An 18,048-nucleotide genomic window follows, 5' to 3' on the forward strand; every position below is an offset into this window, starting at 1 on the left:
TAAATTGTAGATTTTGTCTAGAACTGTCATCTGTTACCAGAAATGGTAACAAAAGTTATTAATGTTTAATACTTTAAGATGAATTGATCATTCTCATTCCTCCTAGGAATGCGGTATAAGCGAAGAGGGGTTGATAAAAATGGAAATGTGGCAAATTATGTTGAGACGGAGCAACTGATTCATGTTCATAATCATACTCTTTCGTTTATACAAACAAGAGGCTCTGTGCCTGTTTTTTGGAGCCAAGTTGGATATAGATATAACCCACGGCCCCGGCTGGACAAGAGTAAGTATTTGAGTGGAGTACCTAAAGATCAGAGTTCGCTTAGAAATAGGCTCATTGGAGCGTTGTTTTACCACTAGCCTTTTAGTGGCACTTTCTAGAAGCCAGGAGTAACAGTAATGACTTGACTCCACTTAACTCCTACTCTAATTGCAATTATGCAGAACTCTGACTTCTTGTCCGTTGTAAATTTCAACAGGTCTTGAATATCAATATTTAATGAAGAGCCTGGTTTATGTCTAGTCTTCTTTGTTGTAGTGCTTTCTGGGTTGGGAAGGGAGACAATTTAGTCTTCTCTTGAAACTTCCATAGACACTGATGTCTTACAAATATCTTTGTCCACAAAGTGAACTTATACTGAGGTTCCTTCTGCATTAGGAACTGCTATTTCACTGTGGGAAAACATAGATATTTCTTTAACACCAGTTTTGTCGTCTTAAAGTTTTCTCGTCTAGTACTTCACTTTAGGAGGTCTTTGCCTTCACTGCCATTGACTTTTGAAATTGTTCCCTGTTGTTCCAGTACTCATGGGAATGTGCCATCATTTTGCACATACCTCCTGCAACCTGAAGAAATCACATCAAATATACCAGGATTTTTTATATTGGATATTTAAGAAACAAAGTGAAAATCAAGTTGAAAGACCTTTAGTTGCTTGACCCAGAAGCTGCCAATATAAGTGCCCCTCATCAGAGTCTGTGTGCCTCTGCTGCATAAACGTGTTAGCAGTCATTGGCATCAAAGGCTGGCTTTGATATTGGTTTTTCACATGCTTTTGTCTTCTCTGGAATTAAGTACTATCTAGTGGGTTTGTCAGATCTAAATTGCTTCCTTTTTTCCACTTAAAGATAATGGAAAAGCCAAAACATGTACGAATATTTATGAGACTGTGGCATAAATGGATGCTTGTATGAACTAGGCATTCACAGCCTGAACTTCCTTAGAAGATAGAGGTCAACAGAATCTTCTTTAGGTTTAGCATTGTAAAGCAGAAACTTTTCTTGAAAGTAATTTAGTATGCTTATGATCTCCCACTGGATTGGGTTGATCAACATCCTAGAATCATACATACGTATTTCTGTAAGTCCAACTTGTGTGTTGGCTTTACTTTCTCCTCTAGCACTAGCAGGTCTGGTCTTCTGCCATTGAAGACTATTCGTAGGGCTGAAATTAAAAAAGTCTGCTCTTCAGAGGGGGCTGCAATGTTGGAAAGTTAAAGGACTGTTTTTCCTGTGTCTTGGTAAGAGTAGTAAAATGTGCCTTCCAGCTTGCTTAGGAACTTGGGCTAAGCACAGGAGTTGGCAAGCAGTTACTGTCATTACAAACTTAAGGAAGATGTATCAACAGATTTGAGTTTCTATTTATACCAAATATCCTGGAGATGACTGGAGAGGAATGCCTCTTTGCCACGTCATAGAAATGGAAATGTTAAATAAAAGCAAAGTGAGGGAAATAAAAATACTTGCCAGTTCCCACCCCCCTGCTGTGATATTTGGAAGCAACACTTGATGAGTTCCAACTGAAGGCTTGTGCCGTGACAGCTGTTTCTAGAGCTGAGCAGTTCTTTTTGACCATCTTTTTTTTTATTATTATTGTTTTCTAATAGGAGTAGTTTCACAAAATATTGAGGAGTTGCATTTAATTTGGTAGATTTATAGGCAGGAATTGAGACTTTGAGGAATCAGTGATGCCTCAAATCAACTGAGTAGCATTTTTTTGTTTTAGTTACAAGTAGTTTTGTTCTCTAGGAGAAGTGAATAATACTTCCAGCATTATCGCCTGCCCCGCATATCCCCCTCTGCAAATTGCAAACTTGTACTTCACTTTGCTTTGTCAAAAGATGTAAAACAAATATAAGCAGTCGTCTTTTGGAAGAGATGCTTATGTGGGCATGTGGTGCATATGTAGAAGGATTAAACAGGTTTATTAAAAGTTAATTCTTTGTCCTATCTGCACAAAACCCCAAAAATAAAGGAAATTTAAGAATGGTGTTTCCTGCACACTAATGTAGTAAAGTAACAATGTTGAAGTTGAGCAAATCGATGAAAGACCTTTAAAAGTATTTCTGTACAATGGGTTATGTTGTGTGTCTACATACTTTAAGTGAAGTTATCTTGGGTTTTTTAGAGTATAGATTTAGGCATGATTTAATACCTCTAAGAGGACTTGTTGCTGAGCAGGCTGTTTCTAACACTTCTCTCTGCCTTGTAGGTGAAAATGAGACAGTGTCTTGTTTTCGTGCACATTTTGAAGAACAGCTGAAAAATTACAAGAAGCAGGTGAGTGCTACATGATAAAATAGTCATCTTATGGAAATGCAAGGGATCAAAGTTTGTGGTTTTAGTTTGTTATTCCTGTTGCTGATGTGTTACAGTTTAGAAGCTGTTGACATGGGAAGATTGCTACATAAATTGAATTTTAATAGTCTTTCAAGTATCCTTGTAAGTAACTGCTAAAACCAGCAATAACTTACAGAAATGTAAGACCAACTTTGTGTACTTGTCTTGTGAATTCATAGCTTCTCTGCAGGAAAATTCAGGTAGGCAGGTAGCTGTTGGAGCTTATTCGATCTTGGGTATGACCTAGCAACGATTGTGACTTCAGTAAGATTGCTTACAAACCTTTTAACTCTTGAGCTATTTGTTATGCCATGGTATGTATCTAAGCAAGTCTTGTAGCAGATGACAAGTGTTTAATTATTAAACTTCTGAACAGGTTATTATTAATCTGGTGGATCAGACGGGCAGAGAAAAGATCATTGGAGATGCTTACCTTAAACAGGTTCTTCTGTACAACAATGCAAATCTGACTTATGTTTCGTTTGACTTCCATGAGCACTGGTAAGAAACCTTTTAAAAATGTCACTTTGCATCTTTTTTTATTAGCATGAAAGAAGAGTAAAAGGGAGGGGAAACATCATTATTATTATGATTTCTAATTTTTGCATGAAATGCTTTCAAATAGGACAAAATATATTTGGTAAACTAAAGCACTATAAAAGTTCAAGTTTGGGTTCTTTCAGGACCCTGATGCTGTTTTTCTGTTATAACATACATTGAATTTGACTTTAATCTATTAGAAATAGCTGCTATTTTAATATCTCCACTCTGATGTTAGCATGGTCTCATGCAGTGTTCACATGCCCAAGCATGTGATCCGTCACACAGGCATGTATTTCTCATGCTTCCCTCAAGCAGGCTGCATTTGTGTACTAATATGGGGTCTAAAAACTCTTTTAATCTTCATTTCCTGACTTAATCTAGGGATTGCATCTGGCCTGGGAAAGCATTACTGACCGAAAAAGTATGTCATTAGTAGATATTGTCTGAGAGGGAAAGGGAAAAGCAAAAAGCCCCTCAAAATAGTGATGGCCTTTGAGATGGTTTTTCTAGATGACTGTTGACATCCTGAATTGATTTGATACTTTTGTTTAAATAAGCTTTCATTTTTGTTTGTTTGCTTTTCTCCTAAGAACTGCTGTAGTGACCAGGACTGTTTCTTTTTGCACTGCGTGCATGAGTGAATCAAGAACAATACTGAAAACCCCCTGGTGGGGTGGGGAGAGGAGGGAATATTATGTCTGTAGGTGATTTTTCTGTAGAATTGGTGGTAACGCAGGGCAGGGCAGCACCAACTTCAGGGCAGGCCGTCCCTGTTTCAAATCTATAGTGGTTAGTTTTGTTGAGATTGTGCCTGAAATGAGAACAGAATGTTGCACATGCCTGAAGAGCTGTGCACTCTGTCTTCCTTATGGAAGCAGCATTCAAGAATGCAAATTCTTGGGAGTTTAAACATCTTATTCTCTTCCCTTGATTTAGATATTGAATTGTGATTTAAAACAGTCCAGAATATTGGCTGCTATTTAAAGTTTATTGCAGGAGAGAGCGTCCTGTCTCTCCCACTTAGCCAAAACACTATCTTTGTTAACATTACAAGTAATATAAGTAAGGAAAAATCACTGCTCTAGTCCAAACTAACTTCTGTGGAATTCTGTGTTTTAGCCGAGGAATGAAGTTTGAAAACGTTCAAACACTGACTGATGCCATTCACGATATTATTCTTGACATGAAGTGGTGCTGGTAGGTACTTAACTGGTTTTAGACTAGTATGAAATATATGTATTAAACCAGTACGTATTCAGAGGCCTTGATTTTTGTCATAACTGGTATGTTTTATATTCCTCTCTTGATGCCCAGCCAGTGTCAGAGTTTCTGTGGTCTGAAGCAGTGGTGTTCTACACAAGTAACAGCAAAAATTTTCAGATGCTGCATTCTGCCAGAAGGTTACTGCATTTAACACTTTTAGGGTTTCTTATATTTAGCACAAAACACTTTGTATTTGACCCACAAACCCTTAGAAGGCCAACCTTGCTATTGATAAGCATAGGCATGTTTGACCTTTAGTTTGTGATGATTAAAGTTCATGCATTTTGGTAGTGAATATAGCCGCAGTCTTCAATTACTGATATTGTTCAATGTATTTTGTGGGTGAGATGTTGCTGGCATTATTGTTGGCTTCTATGTTTTTGAAATTAAATGCTTTATCTCTTGAAAGCTCATATTATATATGTATGAATTGAATTCAGCATCTGATTATATATCAAGTTTATGGCCCCAGTAGGATGTACTTTGGATATCTAACATAGACTAAAGAGGAGGATAGGTGGTAACAAGAGTAGTTAATTGGGTAGGGTGTGGCTGGGGTGATGGGTGCAACTATAAATAGTACTCCATGTGTAAAGTTTTCTGCTGTTTGTAGGAGCTGAGAAATTACACTGGATTTTAAGTGTCTCAGTATGCTTTTGCTCTGTTTTTTCCTGTTGCAAGGGTTGACCAAGCTGGTGTGATTTGTAAACAGGAAGGAATTTTTCGAGTTAACTGCATGGACTGTCTGGATCGTACCAATGTTGTGCAGGCTGCTATTGCAAGAGTGGTCATGGAACAGCAGGCATGTATAACTAATGTACTTTTTCAAGTTCTGAGTACCTCAGAACTTCATTGTTATTCATAGGGAAATCTGTGTGTTTGAAAATGCTAAAGTAACCTCCACTGCAAAGGATCTTTGCAAACTGCTTGGAGAGCTAAGAAACTGGAAATAGTATGTACGACTAAACTTGAAATCATTCTAAGCCAGTGATGCCCAACTTCCTGTTTCAGAGAGGAAATGACTGCTGTCCACATCTTGGAGAGAATATTCTTATTTCGATTTGGTCAGTTTAAGTTATGCAGTAATGCAAAGTTTGAAAGCAAACACCATCATTCCACCCCCAATAAATCCCTGGCCCAAACAATATGTTAAAGGTCTAAAATCTAACTGCGGGAGGGATGCTATTTTAGCTGTTCTGAGGTGGTGCAGCAGTGGAGATTAGTTGTCTTTTCTGTGTGTAGAGGAGTAGTTAACTCATGGTGTAGTTATCCCAGATGGCTGTGACTACTATACTCTGGAAGAGCTTTCCCGGTATAGAGAAGGCATTTCCAAGCAGACTGAGAGTCCTTCCTTTAGTCTTCTTCCTCTTTACTCTACCTCCATTTATTTTTTGATATAGAAGCTCAGGGATGATATCTTCCCTTGTGAAGACTTAATAGTACTGTAACTGAAACTTTGAAGCCTTGGTTACAGCCCAGCCCAAAATGAGCAAACTTGTCTATGCTTGGAGTGAAGGATAAAGAGTGAAGTGGGTCATTCATTAGGATGAAGAATGAATGGCTCCAACCACTGTATCTGGCAGTTCCTATTTGTCATCTGCTTTTGAGTTCCTGATATAGAAAGAGTAATGGGGACAAGGGGTGGGACCAGCAATTCTGTGGTGGTTATTTTAGAATAGGATTTCTATATATATAAACCCCAAGAGTTCAAGAGTTGCATAGATTGTTGTGAAGAGGACTTCAGTAATCATGGCTATAGTATTATCTTGTGATGCGTTACATCATTCTCATAGCTTAAGTACTTCACAATCAATTCATAACTGAGAAATGCCTGAAGCATTGGAAGGTGACCGACATAAAGTGGAAGACTGAGGGTCACATGTACCTTACCTTTGTACTTCCTTGGAACCACAAGACTTGTTTTCTCCCAGCTGGAAACTTGATAGGGCTTTCAAAGTCAATCAAGAGACTTGTATCAACTTCTGTCTTACTCTTGCAAAGAGTTTTTTGTATGGCTGTAAATTGAGGTTTGCCTATGATTTAGTTCAAGTTATCCTGGCAGTTTAGTGACTACATTGCAGTTACATATGTGTTGCTTTAGTCTTTTTACACACTATAAATTGGTAAAGTTTGTATTGTACCTGAGCCTTATCTTGGGAAAACTTAAGTAGTGGTTGTTCGGAAAAGTAAAATATCTTACTCTTACTTACTACTATAAGTAGTAAGTTATTAATAACAGTAAGTTTACTTACTACTATAAGTAAAATATCTTACTCTTACTTACTAATACAATATTAGTATTGGTATCAGTGTTAAACACTAACTGTCCAAACTGCACAAGCATTAGTAACAAACACAACATATGAAATTGTTTTAAGGCTTATTTTAGGAGAGGAGTAAATTTGAAGGTGGAGCCGCTACATTTGCTTTAGTGTCTAGAAGCGAAAGATTCCAGTGTGCTTTTCCTTGTAACTGGAAAGAAATTCCATTTCTTTATTTTTCAAACCTTTGAGGTCACAAATGCCTTTGCAATAGAAGACATTAACTTGTTTATCCATATTAGTTCTGTGATGTCTGTTCTTTTGATAGCTCTCTATAGAGAGAATAGAAACATTTCCTATCTTGAGTAATTTAGAGTAACTTGTTTTACCTGAGCAAACCTTTTTGGAGATTAACTCCTACATTCATAATTAATATATTACTGCATCCAGTGATATGATGTTTAACAATGAATTAGAGATTCACTGCTAACAATTAATCTGACAAATTAGCAGAATGGGTTTCTTTTTCAGATCATATAAACTTTAACAATGAAATGCTTGGCAGTGTTCCACTGTCTTTATCAAGCTCTGCTATCGAGAATGATTTTTATCTTGAACCTTATATTAATGTGTCTGTCAAATTCCAGCTCAAAAAACTGGGTGTGATGCCACCAGAACAGCCTTTGCCAGTAAAATGCAATAGAATCTACCAGATAATATGGGCAAACAACGGGGATGCCATAAGCCGGCAGTACGCTGGCACAGCAGCGTTAAAGGTAAGGGGTGAAGAGTGTGATGTGTTCTGATGATGAGTAGTTATCTTATGGTACAGGTTTTATGTCCCGTGAGGAACTCTGGTATATATAACAAAGTTAACCAAATATTCTGCATGGCTTTGCCTTAGAGAGAATAAGACTTTTTAATAGAGGAATATTTTGTATCACACTCAATGTGAATTGGAGAAGACTTGGGTGTTCAGGCAGTGCTGACTGTATTTTTTGCATCTAGATATGAAGCTGATTAGATATAAGGAAGAAGTTCTTTACTGTAAGGGTGGTGAGGCACTGGCACAGGTTGCCCAGAGAAGTGGCAAGTGCTCCATTCCTGGCAGGGTTCAAGGCCAGGTTGGACAGAGCCTTGGGTGACATGGTCTAGTGTGAGGTGTCCCTGCCCATGGCAGGGGGTTGGAACTAGATGAGCTTCAGGTCCTTTCCAACCCAAACCATTCTATGATTCTATGAGGTAAGAGATTAAGACCAATATTAAGCATTACTTCTGTTTAAATTTAAGCACGATTATAGTACTTCTAAGCAGTTACAGTACTTAAATATTCTGGGGGACTGAAGATCAGGGTATGTGGGTAGTAGGGTGATATTAATTAATTACATATTCTAAAGACTTTTCTTAATTAGCTGTAGTGCAGTCTGTCTACCAAGACCAGAAATTGGGCATGAAACTCTTTGAGAAGTCATAGAATTTGGGCTACTTTCTGTGTGCATTGTCACTGATGGAACAATTTTTAGTGTTCCTGATATTTGGCATTGGAAAAACCTTTACGGTGGAAATGCTTACATTTAAATATCTTTTTAAATCTTTCTACTGAGCTTTGATTAGTCTAATACATTAATATTTAAAAGAAAATGTAATAAAAAACCAGAATCATAGAATAGTTAAGGTTGGAAAGGACCTTAAGATCATCTAGTTCCAACCCCCTGCCGTGGGCGCTTGCCTTGACTATGAATATTTAAATCTGAATCACAGAACTCTGTAGATGTAAATTTTCAGCCATTCTGCTTGAAGATTTCTCTACTCACTCCTCAGGCTCATGGATTAAATTTATTTCCAGCTTGTGATATTTCTTTTAATTTGAAAATGAAACACACTTGGAATGATCTTCATAGTAGTTGGCGTGGCTTTTAGAACTGCTCTGAGCCAATGTTCAGAGCGTCTCTGAAACTAGAATCCTCTCATCAAGTGCAACTACCAAAACTGCTTTTTATTCAAATTCTAAGCCTTCTGTGGTCTAGCAACTCTTGTTTCTGAGCTTGTGAGCATATGTGCTATTTTCCTTCAGTATGTTATGCTTGGCTGGTTTTGGTAGCAGAAGCAGAGGTGATGAAAACCATTTTTCAGTAGGCTCCAGGCCTCTCCATTATTCCAGCATTAAAGGCTAAATAATAATTTCTTGAGGTATTCAAGCATTGAAGTAACTGATGTCTTGAAAGTTCTGCCTTAATGTTGGCTCGCATATACAGCCAGATTATTGTTTTCCCTTAGGACTTCATATAGAATCATGTCTGTCAAAAGCCTAAGATTCTCAGCAGAGTCAAACAATGCCATGAGAATTAGACGCTCTTTGAAAATCAGTATTTTCAATGTCTATATGAAATAGTTACTTGAACATAACTTCTGAGCTGTCATCTATTCAGTTCTGAGTTTCAGAATGCCAAAGCTTTTGAGCTGAGACTGCTCCTTCACAGCTGCATGTGTGCATGACTCCCATGTTCTGTGTGACAGGGTGACTTCACAAGGACTGGTGAAAGAAAGCTGGCGGGGGTAATGAAGGATGGAGTTAATTCTGCAAACAGATACTACTTGAATCGTTTCAGGGATGCTTACAGGCAAGCAGTCATAGGTAAGAACACAATTTCCACTAACGTGAACTATAGTATTTAGAAAAGTTTGTTAAAATCATCTTGGCTTATCTTTCTCACTTGGTTTTGGTTTCATTTTCTGAAGCTTAAAAGCACCTTGTGTGTATATCTCGTTCATGCCTCCGTAGTGGGCACCATACTGAGCTTCTCCATTTGGAGATTAAAGAACACTCAATTCACAAGGATTACATGCAGTGTAACACGCTGTAGAATTTACTCTTAACTTCATTTCAGCATTAACTGTCTTGTAACACCTCACCTTTACACAAGGTTAACTTTATGTAGTAAGTGTTTCTTAAATGGTGAGTTAGCTATTGATTTTCCCTGAGAGAAAATAGTGTTACACCTACCGAGTTTTCAGTTTCAGGCACCATTCTATTCAGAAAGAATAACAAATTCTCAAGAGAATCTGTAACTATGAAACATTGGGAAGGAGTTTACAAAGTAATCAACAGACTATTGGTGTGCGTCACTTTTAACTGTTGGCCTCTTGTTTGATATCTCATGGATTTTGTTTAGACTTGATGCAGGGTATCCCTGTGACAGAGGATCTTTACTCCATATTTACAAAAGAGAAAGAGCATGAAGCCCTGCACAAGGAGAACCTGAGGAGCCATCAGGAACTGATCAGCCAGCTCTTGCAGAGCTACATGAAACTGCTTTTACCAGATGATGAAAAATTCCATGGAGGATGGGCACTTATTGACTGTGATCCAAGGTTTGTTGAACACAGTCATAATTGTTCAGCTGCTGCTATGGCAGCTCTGTTAAATGCTACTGATGTTAAACGATTTTGGTAGCTGATGAGTTAACACAATACAAATGGGCAGTTATGTAGAATGACAAGAGTTCTTAAAGGGATTGAACCCTTGTAATTGTAAAAGTAAAGGTTCTCTAAACATTTACTTTTCCCAAAGTGCCGTAAGAATGGTGCATGCTGGAATTACCTGAATTACCTTTGAGACATCACCTGGAAATGCATACATTCAGTTAATACTGCCAAAATGTGGTAGGCACCATGAACAGAACTTCTAACCACCCTTAGCTCTCAAAGAGGCTGTTTAGGAGCTGTTGTTCCTTATTGCTTTATAGGGACAGTGTAACTTCAAAGCCATATCTGGTCAAATTAAATTCTTGTGTAACGAGGCAGTGGTTAGGAAAGCCTAGGTTTCTCTTCATTAAGAGCAGTGAGCCTGAACTCTTTAACTTCACTCATAAGTCTCTTTATCAAGTTCAGAGTTTACTAACTTGTAAAACAAAGATAATGATTAGATCTTCAGCAGGTTTCACTGCAGCATCTAAAAATAGCAAGGCAAGATGTTATGACAGCTACTGAAAGCACACAGTCATCACCTTAACAGAGGCTGAGACATTTTTCCATATCTCTGTTAGCATTTTTAGTAACTTGTGGGTTTTCTACTTTTTTTTGGACCTGCTGCTGACCTGTTTGAGCTATTGGGTAACTCCAGGTTTAAGAAGGAGTGTTGCTTATGTGGATCCACTTATTCTGTGGTAGTGTAATGGCACATCACAACTTGTTAGGTGAGACACTTCACAAGCCTCGGTTTTTCAGCGGCTGTGAAGAGGCAGCAGCATCACATAGCTACCAGACCATAATTGAAACCTCTTGTTGTAAAGTGCCCTCAAGTGTAAGAGTGTCCCTAAAATACACTGGGGATGGGTTACAGCTGTGCAGATAAACTTCTCTGTATTCATTCCTCTTCCTTCTTCCCCCTTCCTTAGTCTCATTGATGCCACTCATAAGGATGTCGATGTTCTGCTGTTACTTTCTAATTCTGCTTACTACGTGGCCTAGTAAGTTACCGCTTTGTCTTACTATGTGTAGTTTATTTCTAGTAGCTCTATTTTAGATTAGTAAAAGCATTAAATTCTGATTCTTTCTTTTCCTAGTTATGATGATGAAATCGACAAGGTGAATCAGTACCAAAGGTTAAGTCTCGAAGCTCTGGAAAAAATAGAAATAGGTAAGAATGTAGTCACCAGATACGTTTATTGAATGCTCTTAACAATAGCTTGAGCACTTATTAAAGCATCCTACAACTGTATTGAATCAGCCAGCCTCAATGTTTATCCTGTATATCACCACAGCTAGAAAGGTGCTTTCTTGCTGAAAATGGATATCAGAGTTGAATCTGTGTTCTTTGTCAGTCCTGTCTTTTGCTGCTGCTTGAAATAGAAGCTTTGATCAATGGTGGGGTTCTAAAAGTTTCCTTCTTTCAACCTCTTAAACCCATGGATTCATCAAAACAAATGTCATGATTGATCAAGTGGCAGTAATAATTTGATCAACTTCTAGAATAAATCCCAGGTTTGTGTACCCAATGCACTCTGTCTTTGATCCAAATACAGCAGCTGGTTCTGAACTGTACTTCAGATCTGGTTCATAGCTTTTTAAAACTCTCCTTTCTCAAGGTCTTATAAGGAACATGCTGTTATGAAATCACCTTGTTATGCCAATTTAACTTACCTGCTAAAGACTGTAACATCTGCAGGCTAAATCCAGCATTTTAAGCTGAAAGTATTCAAGATGTGATATCTGACTTTACAGATGAAAACGGCATTCCGGTTGGAATGGAGGGATATTTTTGTGGCTCCCAGTGTTTGTCCCGCTCACCTTGATAGTTTACTCCTCCATTACACTATGCATAGTGATTTCATCATCTCCTTACTGTAACTTTTACTGTCTTTGTGCAATTTCTAACAGTGCAGTGGGAAGGTGTCTCTCTGTGTATTGTGGAGATCTGTAACACATCCTGATGTACAGAATATAGGTGGAACATTTACACCAAATACCTTTCAAAGCCAAACAAAAATAGATACAGTGCAGTGCATTGAAGAGTTGAAGTACTTCAATTTGGTAAAAACTTACTACTTTCCCTTTAATCCTTGCAGGAGCATACCCTAAAACACAGGATGTAATAGGTGTAATTTCTTTTTCTACTATTTGAAAGGGTGATCTGTAATAAACAATCAGGCTGATATAATAGATATATACAGAGAGTCTGATTGCTTTTTGTAAATGATTGTTTGGCTATTGTGAAAGTCTTTCATTCAAAATGTCTATCCTACTCTAAAGAAAACACAAATCAGTTTATGCTGAGAAAGACTGTTAACACCTACATTGAGGTACAGTCTTTGCAATATCTCTTTCGGTGTTTGGTTAAAGAAGATTTCTAACTTCCTGGTTTATTTCTCAGGGCCTGAGCCTACTCTCTTTGGCAAACCCAAGTTCTCTTGCATGAGGCTGCACTACAAATACAAAGAAATGAGTGGCTATTTTCACACTCTCAGAGCTGTGGTACGCAGCCCAGAAGAAGATGGAAAAGGTTTGTTTCGTATGTAAAAGCTTTATACATAGAAGCGTACTCAGTATACCAGGGTTTCTCTAGAAAACACTTTCCATTGCTCTTCGAATAACTTCTAAAGGATAAATTTTAATATAATCCAGTTGTGTGGGGAGGAGAATCCACAAAAACCCTGTATGTGGCTTTTAATACAAACAAAATTGGTTCAGATATGGACTTAAAGCAATATGTCTCTCTAGAATTGAGACATTTCCAGGTCCAGATCTTTACTGCTCCAAAACCTGATTAAATGAACTTAAAATTAGCTCCTAAAGAGCGGAAGGAATTGATTTGTTTAGTGAAATCAATGTCTGAAAATGTTCTTGCTTGTTGTTTAAGTGAATTAAATGAACACTAATAAGGGAAAAATACCACTTCTTACCTGGAGCACTGGGTTTTGTCAACAAGGATTAGAGTAAGTATAATTGCTTCTCTTCCTTCCACAAATGATGAATCATGGCAGTGATTCACTTACACCCAGTATTTAGAGCTTAAGGAGAGTCTATTCTCCAAGCCTACTTTGTAATCTCTAAATACAACTTGTAGGGTGCAGCTATTCTGTAGAGTGAAAGAAAAAAGCCAAATGACAAACCCAAACAAAATTAATTACATTAAAATCAGACTTATTTCTTTGTCGATTTTGGACTATGGGGTTTTGAGGGTTTATTAAGGCTCTGACAGGCTGCTACTTGGGTTTCAGACACTCTTCAGTGCATTGCAGAAATGCTGAGAATCACAAAGCAAGCGATGGGATTAGATGTGCCCATTATTGAGAAGAAGCTGGAGAGGTGAGTACTTAAATAATGTGAATCTTCTGCTTCCTACTTTCTTCTCAGTGGCTAACAGTATGTGGTAACAGCCATATATGTGATGCCTAAAAGAAACATTCATATCTAGCTACTGGGCTGGGAGTTAATTTCTCCATGTGCTGCTTCCGATGATAACAGCCTGCAGGTGCTTATCAAGAAGTATAAGCAAGAACACTGTTTTATACTTGTGTGCTTATAGATAATAGACACTTCCAAATGTAAATAACATACTGCAAATGATGATTAGTTTGTCAAATTTCATTTTTCCTGTTCAAACTTAATGTCTGATTCTGTAGTAAGACGACAGGCTGTGAAGGGTAAATCTGTTTGGATTCCACTGCAGCGGAGTGTTTAACAAATCCAGATCACATTACAGGTCTTGTGTAAGGAAATGGCTGAAGTTAAACTTCTGAACTCCTCAGTGTTAGTCAGAAGGGAGGAGAAGTTCTTGTTTTGTAAGCCTGTTAAGGCAAGAGGGCACATGAAACATAGTAATGCTTGAAAAATACTTACTAGAATCATTTGGTTTTCACTAATAACTCAATTGCCTATAAATAAACAGAAGTAACCTTTATCCACAAATACTGATGGGGTGTTACAGTGAGGAAATAATTTACAAAGGACACTGGAATGGAAATAAGTGAGCGGCTACCTGGAGTTCAGCATTGTTTTACCACTTTGAGTGTGATCTGTTGCATTATTCTGGACCCTTCCAATGCAGACTGTATGAACTACTGCAAGATGTGTAGCACAGCTGTAAATTGTCAACCAAAAACTATTAAGGAACATATTTTGGTAACTTTCTTCTGCATTTCATTATTGGGCTACTATTTCAGCTGCTTTTCCCAGCTGAGTGAAAAGTATAGCAAGAAAATCTAGCTCTTTTTTACAGGTACTGAAGACTGAATGTTTCCTAAATCTGTCTACTGAGTACAGCGTACACAAAATCAGGGTTACAAATCCAGACCTGAAATCCAATTTCCTCTAAACCTAATAACGCCTGCAGAAGCTTGCTTTTCCCCTCATTTGGCTACCATTTGTTTCAACACTCCTTTGTTCTTGTTGTTGTGAATTTGATTAGCTTACGTGGGTGCAATTAGGTAAGGAAAGGATAATGTAGTAGGTAAAATGGTTGGTCAAAGAAGGGGATTCTCCCCCTCTGCTCTGCTCTGGGGAGACCCCCCCTGCAGTCCTGATCCAGCTCTGGGGCAACAGCACAAGAGGGACGTGGAGCTGCTGGAGCGAGGCCAGAGGAGGCCCCGGAGCTGCTGCGAGGGCTGGAGCAGCTCTGCTCTGGAGCCAGGCTGAGAGAGCTGGGCTGGGGCAGCCTGGAGAAGAGAAGGCTTCTGAAGGGAAGACCTTAGAGCAGCTCCAGTGCCTAAAGGGGTCCAAGAAACCTGGAGAGGGGCTTTGGACAAGGGCCTGTAGGGACAGGACAAGGGGAATGGCTTTAACCTGCCAGAGGGGAGATTGAGATGAGCTCTTAAGCAGAAGTTCTTCCCTGTGAGGGTGCTGAGGCGCTGGCACAGGGTGCCCAGAGAAGCTGTGGCTGCCCCATCCCTGGCAGTGTTCAAGGCCAGCTTGGACACAGGGGCTTGGAGCAACCTGCTCTAGTGGAAGGTGTCCCTGCCCGTGGCAGGGGGCTGGAACTGGATGAGCTTTAAGGTCCCTTCAACACTAACCAGTCTGGGATTCAATGAAAATGTCCACCTATATTATGGAAACAGACTGGAAGATGGTAAATACTTGCTGTTTATGAGACTGCCTTGATTGTGCGTTAGAGATTTCCTTCTTTTTCTTCCAGGAAGAGCAGTAAACCTCATGAAGACATCATTGGCATTCGGTCTCGGAACAGAGGGTCCCTGGCCCAAGGCAAGAACTATTTACTGAGCAAGTTCTCATCTCTCAATCAAAAAGTGAAACAAACCAAATCCAATGTGAACATCAGCAACCTCCGCAAGTTGGGCAGCTTTACCAAGCCTGAGGTGAAAGTCAATTTCCTAAAACCAAACTTGAAAGTGAATCTTTGGAAATCAGACAGTAGCCTCGAAACGTTAGAGAATCCGGTGGCAGATGCTAAAGTCCACACTGAATCTGATACAGAAGGGTCAGATAACGATTCCTTCCACTCTGATGACTTCCTGACCAATTCTAAATCCGATGAGGACAACCAGCTGACTGACTCCCTGGAGAACATAGGGCAGACAGACTATGTGTTGCCCAGCTGTGGGATCATTGCCTCAGCCCCACGGTTGGGCAGCCGGTCCCAGTCGATCAGCAGCACTGACATGAACATCAGCATTCACGTTCCATCCGAGATCCGCGTGTCTCAGGGTGACCGGTCTGACTGTGAAGACGTAGCCATGCCTTCTGCTGACAACATGGAGATGGAATTTGCTAAACCTATGGATGAGTATTGCCAGAGGTTTGTGCACGATGCTCAAAACAAGGTGTCTGATGTTTTGGAGGCTGAGGCTGGTTCTCAAGAGCCCCATCACATAATAAATCAAAGCAGCAATAATACATCTAAGGCAGCAGAAACCAAGGCTGAAGCTATTGGAGATGCTCCTTCCAGGCCATCTAAGTTGGATGTACAGTCTTCTGAGCCAAATCCTCAGCTTTTAGCTGTTGGTGGGACTGACTTCACCAGATCTCATAAGAGCCCAGAGTCTGCATCTGGTAACCCTGAGACAGGACTCCACATGACTCCCTCTCCAGCTGACAGCAGCAGCAGCAGAGCTGTGTCTCCTTTCGCTAAGATCCGCAGTTCCATGGTCCAGGTTGCTAACATCACACAAGCAGGATTGACTCAAGGGATTAACTTTGCTGTGGCAAAGGTCCAGAAGAGCCCTGCAGAACAAGAAGCTCTCAATGAAATCAAACAGAAAGAACTGAGAGCGATGTTCACTCAATGCCAGACGCGGATCATTCAAATCTAGTTACTCCTTTAGGAAGTGTTCCTCTAGTTGTGGCTTTTAATACAATAGTAAAGAAAACGATATCAGGACTCACTGTGGCAATGAAGTGCTACTGAATACTGGGATCAATAATACAGGTAACTTGTTTACAGGAAGTGAGAGATGTGAATGAATTTGGTTCTGACCAAGCTTCCGACTTCCCTCAGGCAGGTGAGACAAGGGAACGGTAAAGCCCCTATTTAAACAGGTAGCTTAGACACTGGGATGTATTAAGCATGCTGTCTATCTTCAATGTGTTGCACAGTTATTTTTGGAGACTGATTTTGTAGCTCTTCTGACTTCTTGTAGAAAGTATTTATACTCAAAAGGTGATAACTGCACTTCTGTGACCTTACTACTTACCTTGCACTACACCAGCAAAAGAACTTAACCGGTAAATTACACTTTATTTATTTTTGGACTAGTGTTTTTACTTGTTTCCATTGAAGTTTTAGATGCAGCTTTCTATGAATTGTGCCTCTCCAATGGGAATTGATGCGTTTCTGTTCCATTTCATTACGTTAACCAGAAATGAAGGTTTTCTTTTTGCTGTCTTTTCCTTTCCACACCTCCTGGGACACGTTCAGTCCACATAAAGCGTATCGATCCCACCTGAAATACCCACCATCGTGTGGTGCAAATTCACTCTGTAGATCTCTTTTTGGTTTCCCACTTGTGTTGAGGTGAGGGGAGATGGAGCAAACGTCCTCTCATTGTCTTGCCCATGCTAAAGATACTCCTATTTCTTTCTTTTCCCCTAAATTTCAAACACTGGCAATTTGCTCTAGTTTTTGTCACTGTATAAAGCAAGACAAGGCCAATACCTGCCCTTCAGGCGTTGTGTCCCTCTCTGTGATTTCATTTAAGCTATATTCTAACTGTCCAGATGGAAAAGTCCAAATAACTTCTAGAAGAGAAGGCAAATGTACTGTTCCATGGTATCAGTGTTGCATTAGAGCATAGCTGTCAACATCTAATCAAAACCAAATTCATTACCACCTCAAGCTTTGCATACTTGCAGGCTAAGGCAGGCTAAGCATCCGCTCGTGCTGGGAATGGGATTAAACCCCCACCCCAACCCTTATCTATGTGTGTCAAAAGATTACATCTACCTTAACCTCTCTTTCCCAGCAATGCCTTGCCGTGCTGTTCTAGTGTAGGACATTACCCAACAGCTCCTGTACAGCAGGACCTTGCTATGCTGTGGTTTGTGACTGTAACCACCGTTGCAGACCCGGTGCCTTGGTGTTCTTGTCCATGTACTGTAGGTAGGCTGCACGTGGTGTTCAGAGAAAATAGTGTCATAGGGGTAGGGTAGTACAAGTGTCTTAGGGCTTCTAAGTGTGTCTGAAATGGTTATCCTCTGTCCCTGATGGTCTGAGACTTTGATAAACAGATTTGGTTTATTTATTTTATGACAGTGCTGTGGGTTTGGGTTTTTTTTGAGTGTCTCTACTTGTGGCTCTATTTAAAATTAAACTACTGCTGTATTTTAATGTGAGCAATATACAGGAGATATTTTAATAAAAAAGTGGAATCAAAAGATGGCTTTTGGCTGTGATGTGAAGGGATGT

The 18,048-nt window shown here is 39.4% G+C and overlaps 1 protein-coding gene across 1 annotated transcript in view; it reads left to right on the top strand.

Moving 5' to 3' along the window:
- Window positions 1-18,013, top strand: part of INPP5F (inositol polyphosphate-5-phosphatase F) — a 45,561-nt gene extending 27,548 nt beyond the window's left edge. The window contains exons 8-20 of the mRNA XM_030485771.1: window positions 107-286; window positions 2,495-2,562; window positions 2,999-3,123; window positions 4,285-4,362; window positions 5,110-5,230; window positions 7,337-7,465; window positions 9,207-9,324; window positions 9,863-10,061; window positions 11,087-11,158; window positions 11,255-11,328; window positions 12,562-12,690; window positions 13,409-13,496; window positions 15,322-18,013. Of these exons, the coding sequence (XP_030341631.1) occupies window positions 107-286; window positions 2,495-2,562; window positions 2,999-3,123; window positions 4,285-4,362; window positions 5,110-5,230; window positions 7,337-7,465; window positions 9,207-9,324; window positions 9,863-10,061; window positions 11,087-11,158; window positions 11,255-11,328; window positions 12,562-12,690; window positions 13,409-13,496; window positions 15,322-16,456 (2,516 nt within the window). The 3' untranslated portion in view covers window positions 16,457-18,013. The remainder of the gene's footprint in view (window positions 1-106; window positions 287-2,494; window positions 2,563-2,998; window positions 3,124-4,284; window positions 4,363-5,109; window positions 5,231-7,336; window positions 7,466-9,206; window positions 9,325-9,862; window positions 10,062-11,086; window positions 11,159-11,254; window positions 11,329-12,561; window positions 12,691-13,408; window positions 13,497-15,321) is intronic.
- The last annotated feature ends 35 nt before the right edge of the window (window positions 18,014-18,048 follow it).

The sequence above is a fragment of the Strigops habroptila genome, chromosome 5 (assembly GCF_004027225.2).
Source record: "Strigops habroptila isolate Jane chromosome 5, bStrHab1.2.pri, whole genome shotgun sequence".
In the NCBI taxonomy this organism is placed as follows: Eukaryota; Metazoa; Chordata; class Aves; order Psittaciformes; family Psittacidae; genus Strigops; species Strigops habroptila.